We start from the raw sequence: 16,765 nt of genomic DNA, 5'->3' as shown, positions 1-16,765 counted from the left end.
GGGGGGGGGGTCATACTGCATGTTTGGTTTTCTCCCCACATTATCTACACAGCATGCATATTGCAGTTTTTCATCTGGTTCATTCGTCAGCATGTCTTTGAGGTGTCCTCTCGTCACTCACTCAAATTCCACTGGTGCTTTGTTAGGTTGTGACTGAGTCTGCACTTGGAGTCTGTGATGGCTCCTTTACATCTCTTTTTGTGAATCTTTTAAATGTTGTCTCCAGAAGGGTAGAATAAAACATGATGTATTATCCACAAAAGGATTTACCAGCGCAGACTTTGAAAAAAAAAAATACTCTTAAGAACTGACTTGAGTTACGCATTAAATATAATTAGATGAGTAGAATTCAGAGAGAATTTGCATTTGATTTTCAGCGTAATTCCCTTTGATGTGACAGCAGTGTGTGGCAGCATCGGGCCCAAACTTGGCACTGAGATTTTCACCACGTAGCATGTGGTGGAGCTCCACAGAGTCGGAGGTGATAATGCATTTCTTGTGTTCCTGTTACAAGTGGACACCGAGGGCTAGCTCTCACTCTCGTGTGTGTGTGTGAAGGGGAATGTTTAGCACAGCTTGGGGTGGGGGGTGATCTGTGTGCAAGGGGAAAGTAGTGTGAGAAGATGTACGAAAGGAAAGAAAAATGTACCCGCATTATTAATTCTTTCCCTAGGCATGTGTTGAAAGTGAAGCACAGAGGAGGAGAGCACAGAGAAGTAACACATGACAGAAATACAAACGCAAATTGGACAGGGAAAATGGATTTGGAGGGCTGAAGGAGCGTGTGCAGGAGACAGCTAGTGAAGTGGAGGCAGAGATGGAGAAAATGGTAGCAGAACTGAGGAGAGGAAGAAAAGAGTGAAGCACAGGTGTAGACGGCAGTAGACTACCATTCTCTCTTTTGACACGAATCAGTGTTACACGAGTAATACTGTCAGCTCTCTGTACAGTTAACAAGAGAGGCCGGCTTCTGTTGGATTTCAAATGGAACCGACAATAAGAATCGAGCTGATTTGCTACTTTCGAATTTAGGCAGGGATTTCAACGGCAGCGTCTACCGGTTAATCCTCTGCCGCGGCTGGTGAAAGTGCAGAGTGTGGAAAGGAAAGCAAGAGCGGTAAGAGAGGATGTTCGGCTTAACCGAGGGCTCTTGATCACTTTCTGCCAGAGTCTGAAATTAAAAAATACATTTTCTCACCACAATTTATTTGGTTTTATTCTGTAGTTAATGCGCTCAAACCTGAGTGGAGCGGTAGCACTTTGGAGTGACAGATAACAAACAGCCTATATTCCATTACATCATGTTTCAACAAAGCGCATTGTTGCAGAAAGAGCAACATGAAAGCCTTTAATTTCATTCTGAGGCATCACGAAGTAATGAGTACAATAAATAAGAAATCGGAGACATGAACGTGAATGCTTTGAACCCTGTAAAAGTAGGAATAATGTATATTGAGACATCATTTTCCGTTCCTACTTCAAGCAGGCTTACTTTTATATCTTCCAAGAAGGCATGCTGCAGGAACAGCTTACGGAATAAAGTCTAAGCTGTCTTTCTAATTTGTTATTCCTGTCTGAGTTATACCACTCGTTATGTCGTCGGCATATTCCCTTTAACGTTTGTAGAACACTTCTATCCAAAGCTTTGGCGTACAGCGAATGCAAACATTATTCTGTTTTTATTCTCGCTGCCCACTGAGTCAGAGATGACACTGCAGCACATGGGAAAACGGTCACAGGTTGTGTTTGTGGGGAGTTGTCAGAGTCCCTGAAAGCACTTAGAGCCCTGAACTCATGACCCCCGAAGCCCGTACAAAGCAGCAACATCCTGCTTGTGTTAATAGTGTTACTAGTCTAGGCTAGTCTGTGCCCGTGACACAATCCGCTAAAAGATTTTAGAACTTCCTGAATTTAATGTTTTCATTTAGTCACGTTCCTTTATAACTGTCTGAAGTCTGAACTGGAACATTAGAATAGCTTTGATATCGGCACTGACTCGTGCATTTTTATTGACACGACAAATGGAAGCATTTCATTTAATACACAGCCCCAGTCTGAACTGTTAGCTGACTTTCATGCAGAAGCAATTGAATTTGTTGCCATTGAAATACCTGCTTTAAAATACAGCACTAGTATTACTGAAGGGGAATATCAGGGGAGGAGAAAGTACAAGTTCAGAAAAAGAGTACTGACAAGTCACATGGGACCTCTTTACAACCCTGATTTAGACAGCACTGCTTATCCCTGGAGTTTTTGTACAAAGACGCACAAACAGGGATGCTGTGTGTTTGATTGCAGAGCCCTAGTTTCAGTCATAGCCTCCTGAGCTAGTTTGCACTCTAACAAAGCCTTTGTCAATATTAAAATGAACTAAAGTGGCTTATTTTTCTTGTGTATGTGTAATGCCAGAGGAAAAATGGACCCACATATAAGACTGATGCGCACTCAACCAGTGCCTGTGGCGTACAGAAGTGGAGAGGGGCAGCAGTCTGTGCCCGCGCTCATACACGGCTTCCAGGAAGACTTGTCATTCCGCTGTGTCGCTTTGTCACTCACTCAATCTGCCGCCTCCTCCTCCAGCACCGCACCACCTTCTCCTCCTCCACCACCCCCACCTTCTCCTCCTCCTCATCTAATTTCCACCCTTCCTTCCTCCTTCATTCATCATTATCCTCCTCTGCACGGCCTCCACCTGTTCTGCTCTGCACACACTGATCCATGCTCTTTAATAAAAGTGTGTGTGCGTGTGTGTGTGTGTGTGTGTGTGTGTGTTGCACATTTTTTTAACCCCCTGCCTTGCCTTTTGATGGTGGTCTATGGAAAGACCCTGGCTATCGAAGGGCAACACAGGGGGAGGGTGGTTGAGACGTTGTTGTGACGTAGCTGTGGGAATGGGGACAGCAGCAGCTCTGAGGGAGAGGAGGAAATGTCAAAGTAGAAGGATGCTCGTCGTGCACACACACGTGCACACACACACTTGACTGTACTGACACCTCAGCACTCTTACACACTTGACTGCATACATTTCAGACCAGCACCACTGACATCATCCAACCTTTTTCTTGCCATCTTGCTCTTTTTTTTAAAAAAAACAAACAAAAAAAACAAACTTTTTTTTGGCTGTCTTAATTTTTTTGTCTTCCTCTCCACTGGTCGAACTTTTTTTTTTTTTTTTCTTTCTACCCTTTCTCAACCATATCCTTTTTCTTCCCTGTTTTTCTCCCTCCCTGCCTCCCTCCTACAGAGCCCCCAAAGAACCCATCCAATGCTGGCGTGGTGGCGGGAGCAGTGATTGGCTCCCTGCTGGCCCTCCTTTTGGTTGCCGCTCTCATCGCCGTGCTCGTCACCCGTAGGCGCAGGCAGCAGCAGGGTTACCGCGCCAATGGTGGCAGTGACATGAAGACGCGCATATTCGGGGGCGGCAAGAAAGCGAGCAAGAACGGCACAAATGGAGGTGCGGGAAACGGCGGCGGCAACAACAACGGCCCCATCTACGTTTACAGCGAGAGCTCCCCCATTCAGGCCCTTGGAGAGAAAAACAACCACCAGCTGATTACCATGGGAGGCCACCCTGAAGTGGTTAGCACCACACCCACTGCCCAAGACATCCTGCTAAGCAACGAGTTGGACGACGCGGAGAAGAGGAAGTTTGACGAGCTTGACGAAGCAGAGAACTATGATCACTACAATCCTGGTGGCCCCATCCATTTGCCTCGCTCAATTCGCGATCAGGAGATGATTGGAGAATACGATGATGACATGGAGTCCCAGCGTGATGGCTCGGTCATCTCACGGACTGCAGTTTACGTATAGAGGAGGAGGAATTGGAGGAAGGGGAGGAGGAGGAGGCAAAAAGGCGAGCTGGAGAATTCCTCCTGAGGATTTTGTGGCGGTGGGGTCTTGTCCCTGTTTGATGGTGAAAAGAAAATCATACCACTTTTATTTTTGAAAAACAAAAAAATCAATTTTAACTATAGTCTATCATTAATCACAGTGGACAGAATGAAAAAGAGGGTGTGGTGGGATGTTGTAAAAGGATTGTTGTTGTTGTTATGTGGTCCCTAAGAACTAAAAATCAAACGGAGAAAAGAACAACATGCCTCCCACCGCTTCTGCTCGTGCTCTCGCTATCACTGGGACCTTGCCTATTGACTGACAGACAGGCTAAAGAGAAACAATGTAATGTGGGAGTAGGTTCATGGAAAAGTGATTACAAGCTTAGAGGAGGCATCTCACTTGCATATTCGCTGTTATCTTCACTAAAACAGTAGCTGTGGAATAAGTTGTCAAGCAGTTACCTGATGCCTGCAAATCTCTTTACTTCTGTGGGAAACTTTTTGTTTTGCCAACGTGTTGAGCTGTGACACCTGGTGGGAAGTGGAGGACAGCGGTATGAGTCAGTTTGAAAGTATAGACAGTAACCATCAGGTAATTTCGAGACAGTAAAAATGTATTTGCTTATGTCTGCTGGTGACTTCGCTCTGCTCTCTCTGCCTTCTTCTCAAAACAACTCTGCCAACTATCACAGGCAGTAGACACTCTCAATTTGAACTTGGCAAAAAATTTAAAGAACACGAGGTCTTTGTGTGCCGAGCAAATAGAAAAGCAGTTAGGTTTTAACAAAGTAAGTTTGCTGAGAGTTTGAACCAAGTTCCTAACAAGGTGTTCACGAGCAAACTTTTGCACTGTGCCTGGAGGTAAGAGACGGTAAACAAGAGATGAGGGAATGAGGTGTAGCTGATCTGACAGGGTCAAAGGATGGGGAGAGGGATTCAGGAGGCAGGAGGACTAGAAAGGAGCACGTCTCTTCTTTTCTCTTCCTCCTCATCCTCGTCTATTCAGAGCGCTCCTGACAGGAGGAGCTTGATTGGTAATGAGCCGTGAAGTCGCTCGCTTAGCCGGGACCAACAGATTGCCACCACTTATCGTTTATGACGTGGCGATTCCTCTCTCCCTCCCACCTCCATCTCTCCATCATGCTTCAGTCTCTCCTCCTCTCTCTCCGCATCCTTCTCTCCCTTTCTCTCCAGTGTTTATGGGGAGTTTATGATTTATCCAGGGCGGTGTTGAGGTCAGGGCTACCGAGAGCAAAGTAGTATTTTACCGCTCCTGATGTGTCAGACACCCCACTTACTCTACTCCAGCCCGGTGTGCCCTGACATGCCAGGAGTGACTAATCCACCTGGAGTGGCCATGTTCACTCCACTGCACAGACACCCCAGCTGCCTCTCCCGCTTTAGTAAATGGTGAGATGTAACAAGAGCCCCACCTCCAGAGTGCAATGGCATTAGGTTAGACAGATTTTCAATGAGATCATATATTTCTTTCCATTAGCCAGTGTTGTTAAATGTAGTGAATTGATCGGGAGACATAAAAGGTTGCATCCGCAGCAAAGCTATGGGAGTCATATTGACTAACAGGCAACATGTGGCGAAATGGCCCTTTTTATGATGCAGGTTCAGGGCCGATTGTCTCCTGACTGTTAATTTATCCTTTTAACGAGCCACCGGAGGCCCGCTCGGGCAAATATTACTCCATGGCTATTGTACACCGCTGTCTTTGAGGCTCGGTGTGTGTACATTTGCATGCGTCACCATATCTGCATAGCCACTGGGCGACTGTGATGGACAATCGTAGAGAGAACCGAAGCTCCTCTAATCATTGCGTTCCCTGCCCTTCCTAATCAGCTGTCCTTGGACCCACTGGGAATCCAATGAAAGGGGTCTTGATGACTGTACCTGACCTCCTGTAAAGGACCTTCTAAGAAATGGGTTGGCTTCTGCTGCAGGTCATAAGGGCAAATGCAGGGTGACCCATTCCTAAGGGCAAAGATGACTGTGCTTGCGTTTCTTATCGTGGCTGTTTTTTTTTAACCTTGAACTACAGATGTGAGAGAGAAACACTCACCCAGTATCTGTACAGGGCGAGGCAGACCTTGTTTGCCTTTGATGGCTGTTAACCTTCAGAGAGGTGGCGAGAGAGAGAGACAGATGACAAAAATAGAGACGGCGCTTCGTGTTTGAGCACTGTCTAGCATATTGTAAGCCAGTGTGCTCAATAGGATTATCGTCTAATGGCCTTAGCTTATACTTAAATGCAACTCCTGCCAACCTGGGGTACAGTAAATTTGCCGAACGCAGCTGATTTGTCACACTCAATATGAAAATGTATTATTTTTACACTTGTATGTGTCACCAATACAAAGAAATATGAGTGCAACACTTAGTTGTTTTTTTTGTTTGTTTTTTTTGGAAGGGGGGGTCAAAAAAAGAATACTGACAAAGGGACAAAACTGTTGTATGTACATTTTGGTGTGAGCTGTCTGTGTACTATATACGTAAGCATCTTTATTTTTCTTGTGAAAATGTGGATATTTATGAAAATGTAAATATCAGATCGATGGAGCCAGTGTTTCCGATGTTATGGAAGTAAAGAGGAAAGCGTTTGTGGGTTGGCTAAACCTCAGAAGGCATTCAGAATGTAATTTTTAACCTAACGCATACCTCAGTAGTTTGGGTGTTTATAACATACTGAACTGACTGAGTTTAATTTATCCAAGGGCCAATTTGATTTGGGGGGGATGCATATGCTTGAATTTGTTTTTTGTTTTTTTGTTTTTTATCCGAGGTAACTTTATCTGCATTTATAAGCACACATTTCTTGGCAGACAATTGGCTTCACCTTCTCCTTGACAGAAACTCTGCACAATGCAAAAACTTACACACAATACTCAATTCATCAGGTAGACCGTAACGACGCAAGCAACGGTCTGTTGAGTCAGCGCTCGGTGTGTGTGTGTGTGTGTGTGTGTGTGTGTGTGTGTGTGTGTGTGCGCAAATCTGTGTGCCAGTGTGTTCGGCGGCTTTAGGACATCTCTCGCTGCCATTGGACTGTAACTTGAGTAGCCACCCTTTGTCACCATGGAAAATTGGCAAACCGAAGATATTATTGTGCATTTCGAGAAGACTCACTCACTCGGCGCACACACACATACTGTACGTATACATTCGCAGAGTGCTGAGATGCATTCGCCCACACACAAACACCCCTCAGTCAGTCTCATTATGCTCACTCCCACAGCCAAACTGTGCAGAAGACACCTTCTACCTGACAACTCTGCCATCTCCTGACACAAGCCCACACAAATGTGTTCGCGTAGCTGCACACACACACACGAACACACTTCGTCTTACTCTGCCTCTTCCACAGCGGCTCTGTCAGGACACATACAGAGTTCTGTTAGTGTGGAAAGAGCTGTACCGTGATGTGTCCCCCTGCTCCAGTGCTTTCTGCCCCCCAAAGTGTCCAGCCTGTTCCCGAATCAGTGACTGTGTAGAACATAAACAACTACACATTCGGGGGAGACGCACACCTTTCACCCAGTGTCACAGACACAGGCTTTTTAGGAAAGCGATTGTCCGTTCTGGTCTTGTTCTGCAGAGGGAAATATCGCTTTCATAAAAATGCCACCGCGCTGACCTCCTCCCCCTCCAAGAGCCCTTTGAATGCTTTTAGAAGAGTCGCATTTTTTTTTTTTTTTTAACTTGACTCCAAAATGTTGTCTTTTACTTCAGCCACCTCTGCTACTGCGACCGCCTCCACAGACACACACACGAGCACATCCCATTGCCACCCACCTCGGTGCCCAAGTAAGGCTTGTCAGACAAAATGCTTTTAAGAGAAATCTGCAAACCTGGTCCAGGTCTTGCACAAGGTTAGATAGTCAGAATATCCAATATTTTCTTTTTCCTTTTTTTTCTTTTTCCTGAGAGCAACGTGCTCTTATCGTTTCTTTGGCTCCAAACATCTGATGAGTAATCAAAGCCTTAACATCTCCCATCTCACATGCATTAAGTAAAAAATGAAGAAAAAAAGAAAAAAAAAAGAGAAGCTTCCGGTGTACATAGTATAAATATATAAATATGTAGCAGAAAAAAGAATTACTAATTTATGGTGTCACGTTTGTGTATTACTCGGTGACAGCACGCATGAAGGATTTATTTTCTCCTGTTTACCGCTTCTCCTCTCTTCTGTTATTTTTGCAGTGCTTTATAATTTATGTTTTATGAGTGCTTTATTCTTGACTGCTGCGCTGTGATTGCTGCCAAAACTGGCAAATGTGCTTCTTCTATACAAGTGAAACTGTATACAAACACACAACAAAACAGTCTTACCCAAAATGTGCTTTTTATTATTGACTGCTTTGTGTAAAGTTGTTCTTTTTTCTTTTCTTTTTTGTATATATTTTTTTATTTTATTTGAGTTTTATTTTGGTCTTAAAAAGAAGTAAAAATACAGATTAGAGTTGGTATTGCCATTTTTGTCATGTCTTTCTAGATTATTTTTCCGTGTTCAGTTACTATTAAAGATTTCTTGATTTTTGAAATGTTCCGGTGTTGCTGTGTGTGGTATGTGTCTCCTCTTTCTTACCTTCATGTCTCTTTGACACTTGAGGTTAGCTGGATGACTGAGCACCCAGATTGAATAGAAACGCCAGTCATTGATTCACACTGATTAAATTTATAGATTAATTGATCAGGATATGAAGTAGCTTCTCGGTCTCTTGTCACCCATCCTTCAGATCTCAGACACACCCCTGCTTTTTCTCCCCTTCCCCACACTCTCATTTCCTGGTCTGGCTGCTTGTCTCGTTTCACTTTTGATAAATCTGTGAGTGTGTGTCAACAGAAGTGTGATAACAGGCTTATGGGAAAATGAGCGCAGGAACAGGAGATGCCATTTCGTGGTTTATAATTGTCCTGAGCTCCACCTCCTCCCGTTCTGTTTTGTATATGTGACTTGGCTGGCAGAAGTAAACTTGCTGCCTTAGTAATGGCTAGGTAGCAGATGCTGTAGTTGTTTAAAGGGCACATTTTTCTATTAGGTGTTTCACCGGTGCCTGGAGATAATGAAAGCACTGATGCATTCCTATTTCAGAGTGCAGGAATACTATTATATTCAGCAGAGTTTCAACAGTTCTCATGTAAAAGCTGTACAAGCGTAGAGAAAAGGGTAGAGAGCAGGAATGTGGGCATGTAGCTTCAGTGGTTTTCCTGGAGGGAGGCAGCTTGTGTTTTCAGTTGGGGAATGTGCAGGCCAAGCTGAAACTGGGTGAATGGAGCGCCTCTCAAAGGCTGCATTGTTTGAGCTCTGCCTAAACCAAACAGGTTTGGTCAAATTTCAACAAGAGGGCATGCAGAAGTTTAACTGTGTGTAGGTTTATGCTTAAATATGCTGTGTGCGTGTGTTGATGCATGCATATGCACCTGCCTCATTTAGTTTGGACATTAAAAAGCGCTGCTGTTTCCCCACAAAACAAAAACTGACACAAGCAAATTCTGCTCTTTAACGTGCCTGTGATGGTGACAGTTGGTATATGGCAGTGATGGCAGCGAGTTCTCAGTGTTTGCCTGGTGCTTTGATGCCGTCATGTATCTGTGTGTCATCCTGGCTCCTTGTCACAGTTCATTTTTGTTGCAGGCTTCTTCTGTCAATGCACAGCTATTTACTGTGAGTCCAGCCCACCATCTGGCCTCTCTAATTGCTTTGGATTTGAGGCTGGCAAGATAGAGAGGACTTACACACACAGACAGACTCGCTCACTATCTCTCTCACGCACACACATACACACTTACACACACTTACACACTTTGACTCCTTTGGTTTTCTAGCTGAATGTAAAACACTACGCAGCAGCAAGGCTTTTAAGGCACAGCTAGTAATAAAAGCCTGTGTGGTGCATGCGTTTTTGTCTCGCTGTTACACATGAAGGGGGAAAAAAAAGTATGCCCATCATGTGACTGAAGTGACCCCGTAACGCAGAACCTGGCCTATTAGCGCTCAGAGCAAATAACCTGGATCAGGAGTCAAAGTGACAGCTCTACGCCAGGCACTACCACTGCGTTCAACCTTAGCTTTCAACGATGAGACATGGTGCGGTGCCCCCCGGGCAACTCGGCTGGCTGGTAGTGGCACTGTTCCCAACAAGTTGATTGTGGGTGTGCGTATTAAAAAGTGTGTTCTTTGGTCATCCAGCGTGCTAAACAAGTCTGTTCTGGTGGTTAGGCGCCCACTGAGTGCTATGCTGGTTTCAGACAGATTGGGTTTCCACAGGATGTTTGTGTGTGTGAAAGTGTTTAAGTGTTATCAGATTTTTTTTTCTTCTTCTTTTTTTGGTGTGTACTGTTTGACACATGAATGTTTGTGCATGGCTGTATATTTAACTTCCAGCTCTGGCAGCCATAGCTCTGATTAAACACTCCGATTGTGTGTGTGTGTGTGTGTGTGGGGTGTGGGGGGGGGATAAGCAAACAGACCAACTTTGGTCTCTCTCTCTGTGCTGATAACGGCTAATACAATGCTCATCACTTAGCCTCTCACCCTCAAGCTCCAGACTTGACTAATAAATCCCAGAGTGAGTGATGAATGGCCAAGCCTGCTGCATCGATGTATGAGTGATGGATGTGGTGACCTGGGCCTTCACAGGAATTAAAGCAAGTCTGCCTCTAACCTCAATTATGAAAGTAGGTCTGTGTTTCTATGAGCTTTAAAGTGACTGTTTTTTATCTTTGTTGCCTGTGGTGAATAAGTAGACCTCCAGCTGTGTGTGTGTGTGTGTTTATAGTTAGTCGAGGGTTTCTAGCAAACACTAGATCTTTAACTGGCTCATTTCATGGCTGAGAGTGATTTTTCTAAATATTTGGGTTCTGCATTCTGGTTTTGACTCCTATCTGTTACTCCTCACTGACCCTCCAGTTTTAGGACAATTATCCAAAATATGAATCTAATTAATGAGTTTGTATGTTGAAATCGTGGAATGTACTTCAGTGGCCAAGTCAGTCATCTGAACCCAGTCCAAGCATGCGTTTCTTTGCTGAAGACCAGATTGTTGGAGGGAAACCCCCTGAGGAAAGCAAGACATGAAGATGGCAGCAGTACAACTCTGGCAGAGATGACAAGTGCGATAATGTCTCTGGGTTTGGATTACTTTTTCTGAAGTTTGTTAATTTGTCCACATGCTTTCTTTCCCTGTGTGTTCCTACTGAACAATAAGAGCACAGAGTCTACAGTTATGTGTTCTCTGCAAAGCAGCGCTTTGAGCTTAAAGTTAATGAGTACAGTAGAGCTCTAATGATTTTTTGATTGACAGAGAATTATCAGTTATTTATCAAGCAAACACTGCAGCTTTGTGGGGATTTGCTGCTTATCTTTGTCTGATGTAAAAGCACGTTTAATATGTTTTGGGTTTCTGACAAAACGTGAAAGTCAAAGACTTCACCTCAGGCTATATTGTGATTGGCTTCTTATGCTTCCACACCAGTAATAGCTGTGACAGGATGGATTATGCTTTCAGGTAGTCTCTCTGTCTGTACATCCATCTATTGTTGTAAACATGATATCTCTCAAACAGCTCAGGGGAATTTTTTTCTTTTACAAATTTACCACAAACATTTACTCGGATGCAAAAATGAACTGATGAAAGTTTAGTGGTCAAAGGTCAGCATTGCCTTACAAAACAAATTTTCTAAATGAAGATATTTGCATGCTAATTGTGACAAGTTTTCAAAGAATTTAATAGGATGAAGTGATGATATTTTGTCTCCAAAGGTCAGCTTCCATGTTTTTCTCGCCATTATTCAGCGGCATAACTGAGGAAGAGAAGCAGAGGCTGTGGTCTCATTTGACCAGGTACTGAATTCATAATGCTAATCTTCAGTGCCCACCTGCTGAATAAAATCTTTAATAGATGTGAGAAAAGCAAGTCAAGACCAACATGCGTGTTAAATCCAGCTTCACTGGAGATGTGGAAACCAATGGTGGCTGATTCTCTGCTTCTCAGTTCCCACTGTTTTATAGATTTGGTACAAGCCATTCATCCATTATATCTTCTAACAGCCAACATAGTGGTTAGCACTGTCGCCTCATAACAAGAAGGTTCTAGGTTCGAATCCCTCCAGCTGGCAGGGGCCTTCTCCAGGTATTCCAGCTTCCTCCTACAGTCCTGCATACTACAAGTAGTGATTGAAAATGGTAAAATCAGTAGGTTTTAGCTCTGTGATAACCTGGCAAATTGTCCAAGTTTCACTCTATCTCCTCCATAACATCTGGGATCGATTCCAGCTAAGCCCACAACCCTGAACGGGAGAAGCGGTTAAGAAGATGGATGGAAATAATCACTGGCAGGAGCCTTGATAAGAAGCTGCTGCTGCTGCTGCTGATATTACCATTATTTAGCATTCTTTAGTATTTATTTAATCATTTGCACTAGATTGGTTTAGCTAGTGACTATAGAATAATATAATTCTTTTTAATTAGTGCAAAGTGCAGTCAAGTTTGATTGGAAATTTGCATTTCCTGTCTATCACCCAACAGCCACCATAGTGGTTACGACTGTTACCTCACAGAAAGAAGGGTCCTGGTTCGAGCCCCTGGCTCAGGCCGTTCTGTGTTGAGTTTGCATGTTTTTCCTCTGCCTTTCATGTGGCTGATCTGGCTTCCTCCCACAGAACAAAAACATGCACATAAGGTTAACTGGTGAGTCTAAATCATCCCTGGACATGAGGTAGATAAAGTCCTTACAGCATGAGAATAAAGTGTGGTCAGATGTGGCTTGTAGTCTCAAATGTTTTGAGCAGTCAGTAAGACTAGAAAAGCTCTATCTAAATGCCAGTCCATTTCTATTTCCAAATTTAATGAGAACCTTTTCAGTCGCTGGTAGGACATGCAATTCAAAACCAAATGTGAACCTCATGCTGGCACAGAAAAGTCAGAAGGTTCACCAAAGTCAGCGGGATCTTCTTTTTTCTCCTTTGGGGACCATGAATATCTGCAAAATGTCAAGGCAGTCAAACTAATCTTTGAGATATTTCAGTCCTGACATCACAATCTCCAGATACGATGTGAAATTATTGATTCAGTGCTTAAACTCTTAGAGTGAGTGTACAAAGTCTGAGTCATATACAGTCTATCGTGGTAATACTTGTTGAATTCCAGTATTTCACACACACCCACAGATTACTGATACTGGCTGCTCTCACGCTCCCTTGTTTTATCACAATGAAATTTGAATCAATATTTTTTAAAAACAATCTCTCAAGTGGAGTTCTTAATTTCACACTGTGTGAGTCCATTTGTGACAAATTCTGGGCTTGTTCATAATTTAGGAGTCTCTATGTGGAGAGACTAATTTGTTTGCCCGACCTGTAGTTTGTGAACGCTAAACTGGCTTTAGGTACTTTTCAGTGGTACAGGTTCTGGTGTCTTTGGTAGCAATGTTTGCTATGTGGGAAGGATTGGAATCTAATCTCGTTGGCATCTTACTTTAGTTGAGTTTGTTTTGGATCAGGCAGCGAGCACTTATTCACTATTCACACCAGAAACAGCTGTTTATTTGATACTTAAAAAGTCAAGAAAATTGCAGTTTGAAGTAAAAATGCATTTTCCATCAACTTAAATAAAAATGTCTCAAGGTATAACCTTCATTGCTGTAGTAATGAATGTTTCAAGCCAGAGGGGGTGCTTTAAAAGCACCTGAATGGCAAATGTAGTATTTCCTCTAAAAGAATATTATCATGTCACGCAAGGTGAAAGCAGAGCCACATTTGTAAATAACAGGAAATTGGAAATCATATCGTTCCTCTTCCACAAGCGGTAAATGATAACATCCGATCTTCTGGCTCCTGGTCATGCAGTTGTGTTCACATGTGTGTCTACTGTATGCATACGTACAGACACACACTTATAAAAATCCAGGCAGACAGACGGGGGGGAGATGAATGCTCCTGTTTCCCTCGGAGGCCCCTGGCGTTTACGCTTTCTGTCCCGTGCTGACGCAGCTGGAGGTAACTGGGCAGTTGCGCTGCATTGCTGGGCACACGATTCTCCCTAAGGGTGGAACATGCACGCGCAAACGCTGGGAGGGCAGAGAAGGGCAAGGAGAGGGGGAGTGAGATGTGGCAGTATGGATGGAGAGCAAAACGAGCATGATGTTGTGAGGAGAGCAAATAGGAGGTGGAGGAGTGAGATCTGAAGCCCTGTGGACTGCCAGAAGCTCCAAAGAGCTAGCAGGTATATAAATTTAACAGTGACTAATGCAAGATTGAGTAAAGCAGGAGAAGAGAAGAAAGGAGGATGGAGTCAGAGGATCGAGAGAGCAAGAGGGCAAAAGGCAGAACAGAGAGGGAGGAGTAGCTTGATTAAAGATGTAGTGGAGATGGCCAAGTGAAGGGTGGAGGCTGATCAGGGCTGAGTTGTTGCAGCTGTGTTGATTTAACTTCTCACTGTTCAGATTGTGTGTGCTGGGGTGTGGATGCATCTATCTGAGGACGCAATGAAGAGAGGGAGAGAGACATGGAATACGAAGCTTAGACGTTCAGAGAGCGCCGCTGACCTCAAAACACCTGCACAAACAGCCACCACCACAGACAAAAGCTCCGGCGTGTGTTGTGCATGCATGTTCACGAGTTAAATAAGCCCCAAAAGGTCTTCATGCTGTGACTTACCTGGAACAAATCCTGTTCTAGAAAATAAAAACCAAGAACATTATGTGAATGCGGTATGACCACCAGGGAGCGTAGCTTTGAGCGAAGTGAGTGTGCACGTGTCGGTGTGTGTGTGTGCATGACTATGCGCGGATGAATAAGAGAGATTTATATCAGGGAAAGAATGGTTTGTTGCTGCTCCTAAGAATAGATTCTGTGACGGAAATGATTTTGATGCTGTATGCAAGCCTGTGTGCGTGTGTGTGTGTGTGTGTGTGTGTGTGTGTTTGCTTGCCCTGGAGTGTTTTGCAGATCAAATGCACTTTCTGTTTAATTCACCGTCTCAACAGGCAGCTCCTACAAAGTACATGCACGCACTGGCACATGCACGTCTTTGCACACTCTAATACAAACATACAGAATGCAAGATGAGAATGGAGATAAAAAATGAAGTAAGTCTGTAAATATTTGGTCTTGGGGACATGAGATATTCTTCTGGGACAACCAAGTCCACAGTAAATGCCGTGTGTTTGCTTTCTTGTTCACTTATATGTGTAACTGCTGTGCAGATGTGGGTCTGCCTGGTGGTGAAGAACATGCATGCAAATATATGTAGGGTTTTTTTTTTCAGCGTGGGTGTTTAGTGTAAATGTTTTTTCAGGGCTGACAGGCGATGAATGTTCATGCTGTGTCCCCTTGAAGTGTTTCATAGTCAGAATAATCGCCATTGAGTGTTTTTTGGGAGAAATGGTTGTTGTAAAAATCCCTACTATGCTTTTTTTCCGTTGGCTTTGTGGGTTGTATGCTGTATATATACAGGTCTGTTCATACATACAGTATGGTGAAGTGATAGAGTGGACTAGACTGTGAGCCTTCATCAGCAGTCCAGAGTGATGTTATCTGCGCTGGCTAGTTCCCCTGTAGGGTTCAAGTCTTTTCTGCTTTCTTTGTAAAATACATACCAAAGACAGCGCTGTCAGACCTTAACAAAACTAAGCGTGTGCTCGTGTGTGCTCGTGTGCATGTGTCGGCTCCTCTTTTATAACTACAGATTGACACCTCATTCATGTGTCTGTCATCTTATCGAGACATCTCCTTTTCCTGTAATCACTTCTTCTGCCTCATCCTCTTCTCCTGCACTCCTATCTCCTCATCGTCTGCTGTGGACTAAACGTACCTCGCTTTTAGTCCACACCAGACGATAAAGGTGTGTGTGTGTGTGTGTGTGTGTGTGTGCACGCGCGCTCTCACGCTCTCACAACGCCGTCCAACTCGTACTGGGGTGTAAAACTCCACTTCCCCTTTTCTCATTTCCAACACATCTCCCATCACTTGTGGTTGAGCTGAGAGTTGGCATTATAAAAAGAAAAGGCCTTTTCACTTGTGAGTGTGGGGATGTGGGTGTGTGTGTGAGCCAGTATGACGATCTCTGACCACACTACAGCACCTGCTAGGGGTTCTCCTGTATGTCTTTGGCCCCTTGTTAACTTGTCCTCTACTCTAGAGTCCTCAGTGATTTCAACTACATGGCTTGTCACTCAACCCCACAGCCAAGGCATCATGGGTAACAGCTCTGACTCACTGCTAAAGTACACTTTAATGTCTAATGCGAGCAAGCGAGAGGGAGAAAGCATTGGAGTTTGGAAAATAGCTCAGCATTGCCATGCGAAGCACAGCGCCGCTGCGCCCTCCGTTGTCCGTTTAACTGTCAGCTTAGGGCAGTGATGGAATAAAATGGTCCTGAATGGACAAAGGGTCTTATCTCCGAAGGAAATTAAATGTTATTCAAATTTGGCGTTTGGCATCTCGGGGGCTGTACGTGAAATGTTTATAAACACAAGTCGATTATCGCTCACATAAACATGGATATGATCTTTGCCACCTTGACAGTAATAACAGGTTCATCGCAGCCTCACACCTCTGATTTAACCCAAGCGGCAAATGGAAACAGCCGCTGAGAATTATGGTCTGTTCACTGTGTCTAAGAGCTGGAACTCCTTTTGTTGTGAGGTAACAACAGGGTATAAATGGCAAAAAAAAGACGGCACAGAGCACTCAGAGGGTGCAAGAATGCAAGGCTCACATTTTTGATTAATTTATGTTCCAGTACATTTCAGTTTTCCTAAGTCATTACCCTCCCAAATGACAACCATTCCCGGTGGATTCAGGCAAACTCTTATAAACAAGTGCTTGCTGTGGTCCAATCTCCGTGCTTCTGGTCTGCTTATCGTCTTGTGTTAGCACTTGGGTTTACACTCTTTTCTGGAGACTGTGTATCATCCTAT

General features: G+C 44.0%; 1 protein-coding gene across 2 annotated transcripts in view; it reads left to right on the top strand.

Moving 5' to 3' along the window:
- The window catches only part of LOC102206464 (nectin-2), an 85,203-nt gene that overhangs the window by 42,432 nt on the left and 26,006 nt on the right, over positions 1 to 16,765 (top strand). Inside the window, exon 7 of one of the 2 annotated variants that reach the window (XM_005731844.1) lies at positions 3,245 to 8,179. The exons of the other annotated variant lie outside the window; for it this stretch is intronic. Coding sequence (XP_005731901.1) covers positions 3,245 to 3,813 — 569 coding nt within the window. The 3' untranslated portion in view covers positions 3,814 to 8,179. Of the gene's footprint in view, positions 1 to 3,244; positions 8,180 to 16,765 lie in introns of those variants that run through there. 2 annotated transcript variants of the gene reach the window in all.

This window comes from Pundamilia nyererei, unplaced genomic scaffold, assembly GCF_000239375.1.
Source record: "Pundamilia nyererei isolate P.nyererei 1_Seehausen unplaced genomic scaffold, PunNye1.0 scaffold00045, whole genome shotgun sequence".
Classification (NCBI taxonomy): Eukaryota; Metazoa; Chordata; class Actinopteri; order Cichliformes; family Cichlidae; genus Pundamilia; species Pundamilia nyererei.
The sequence above is the reverse complement of the archived record's forward strand: the minus strand, read 5'-3'. Positions and strand labels throughout refer to the sequence as shown.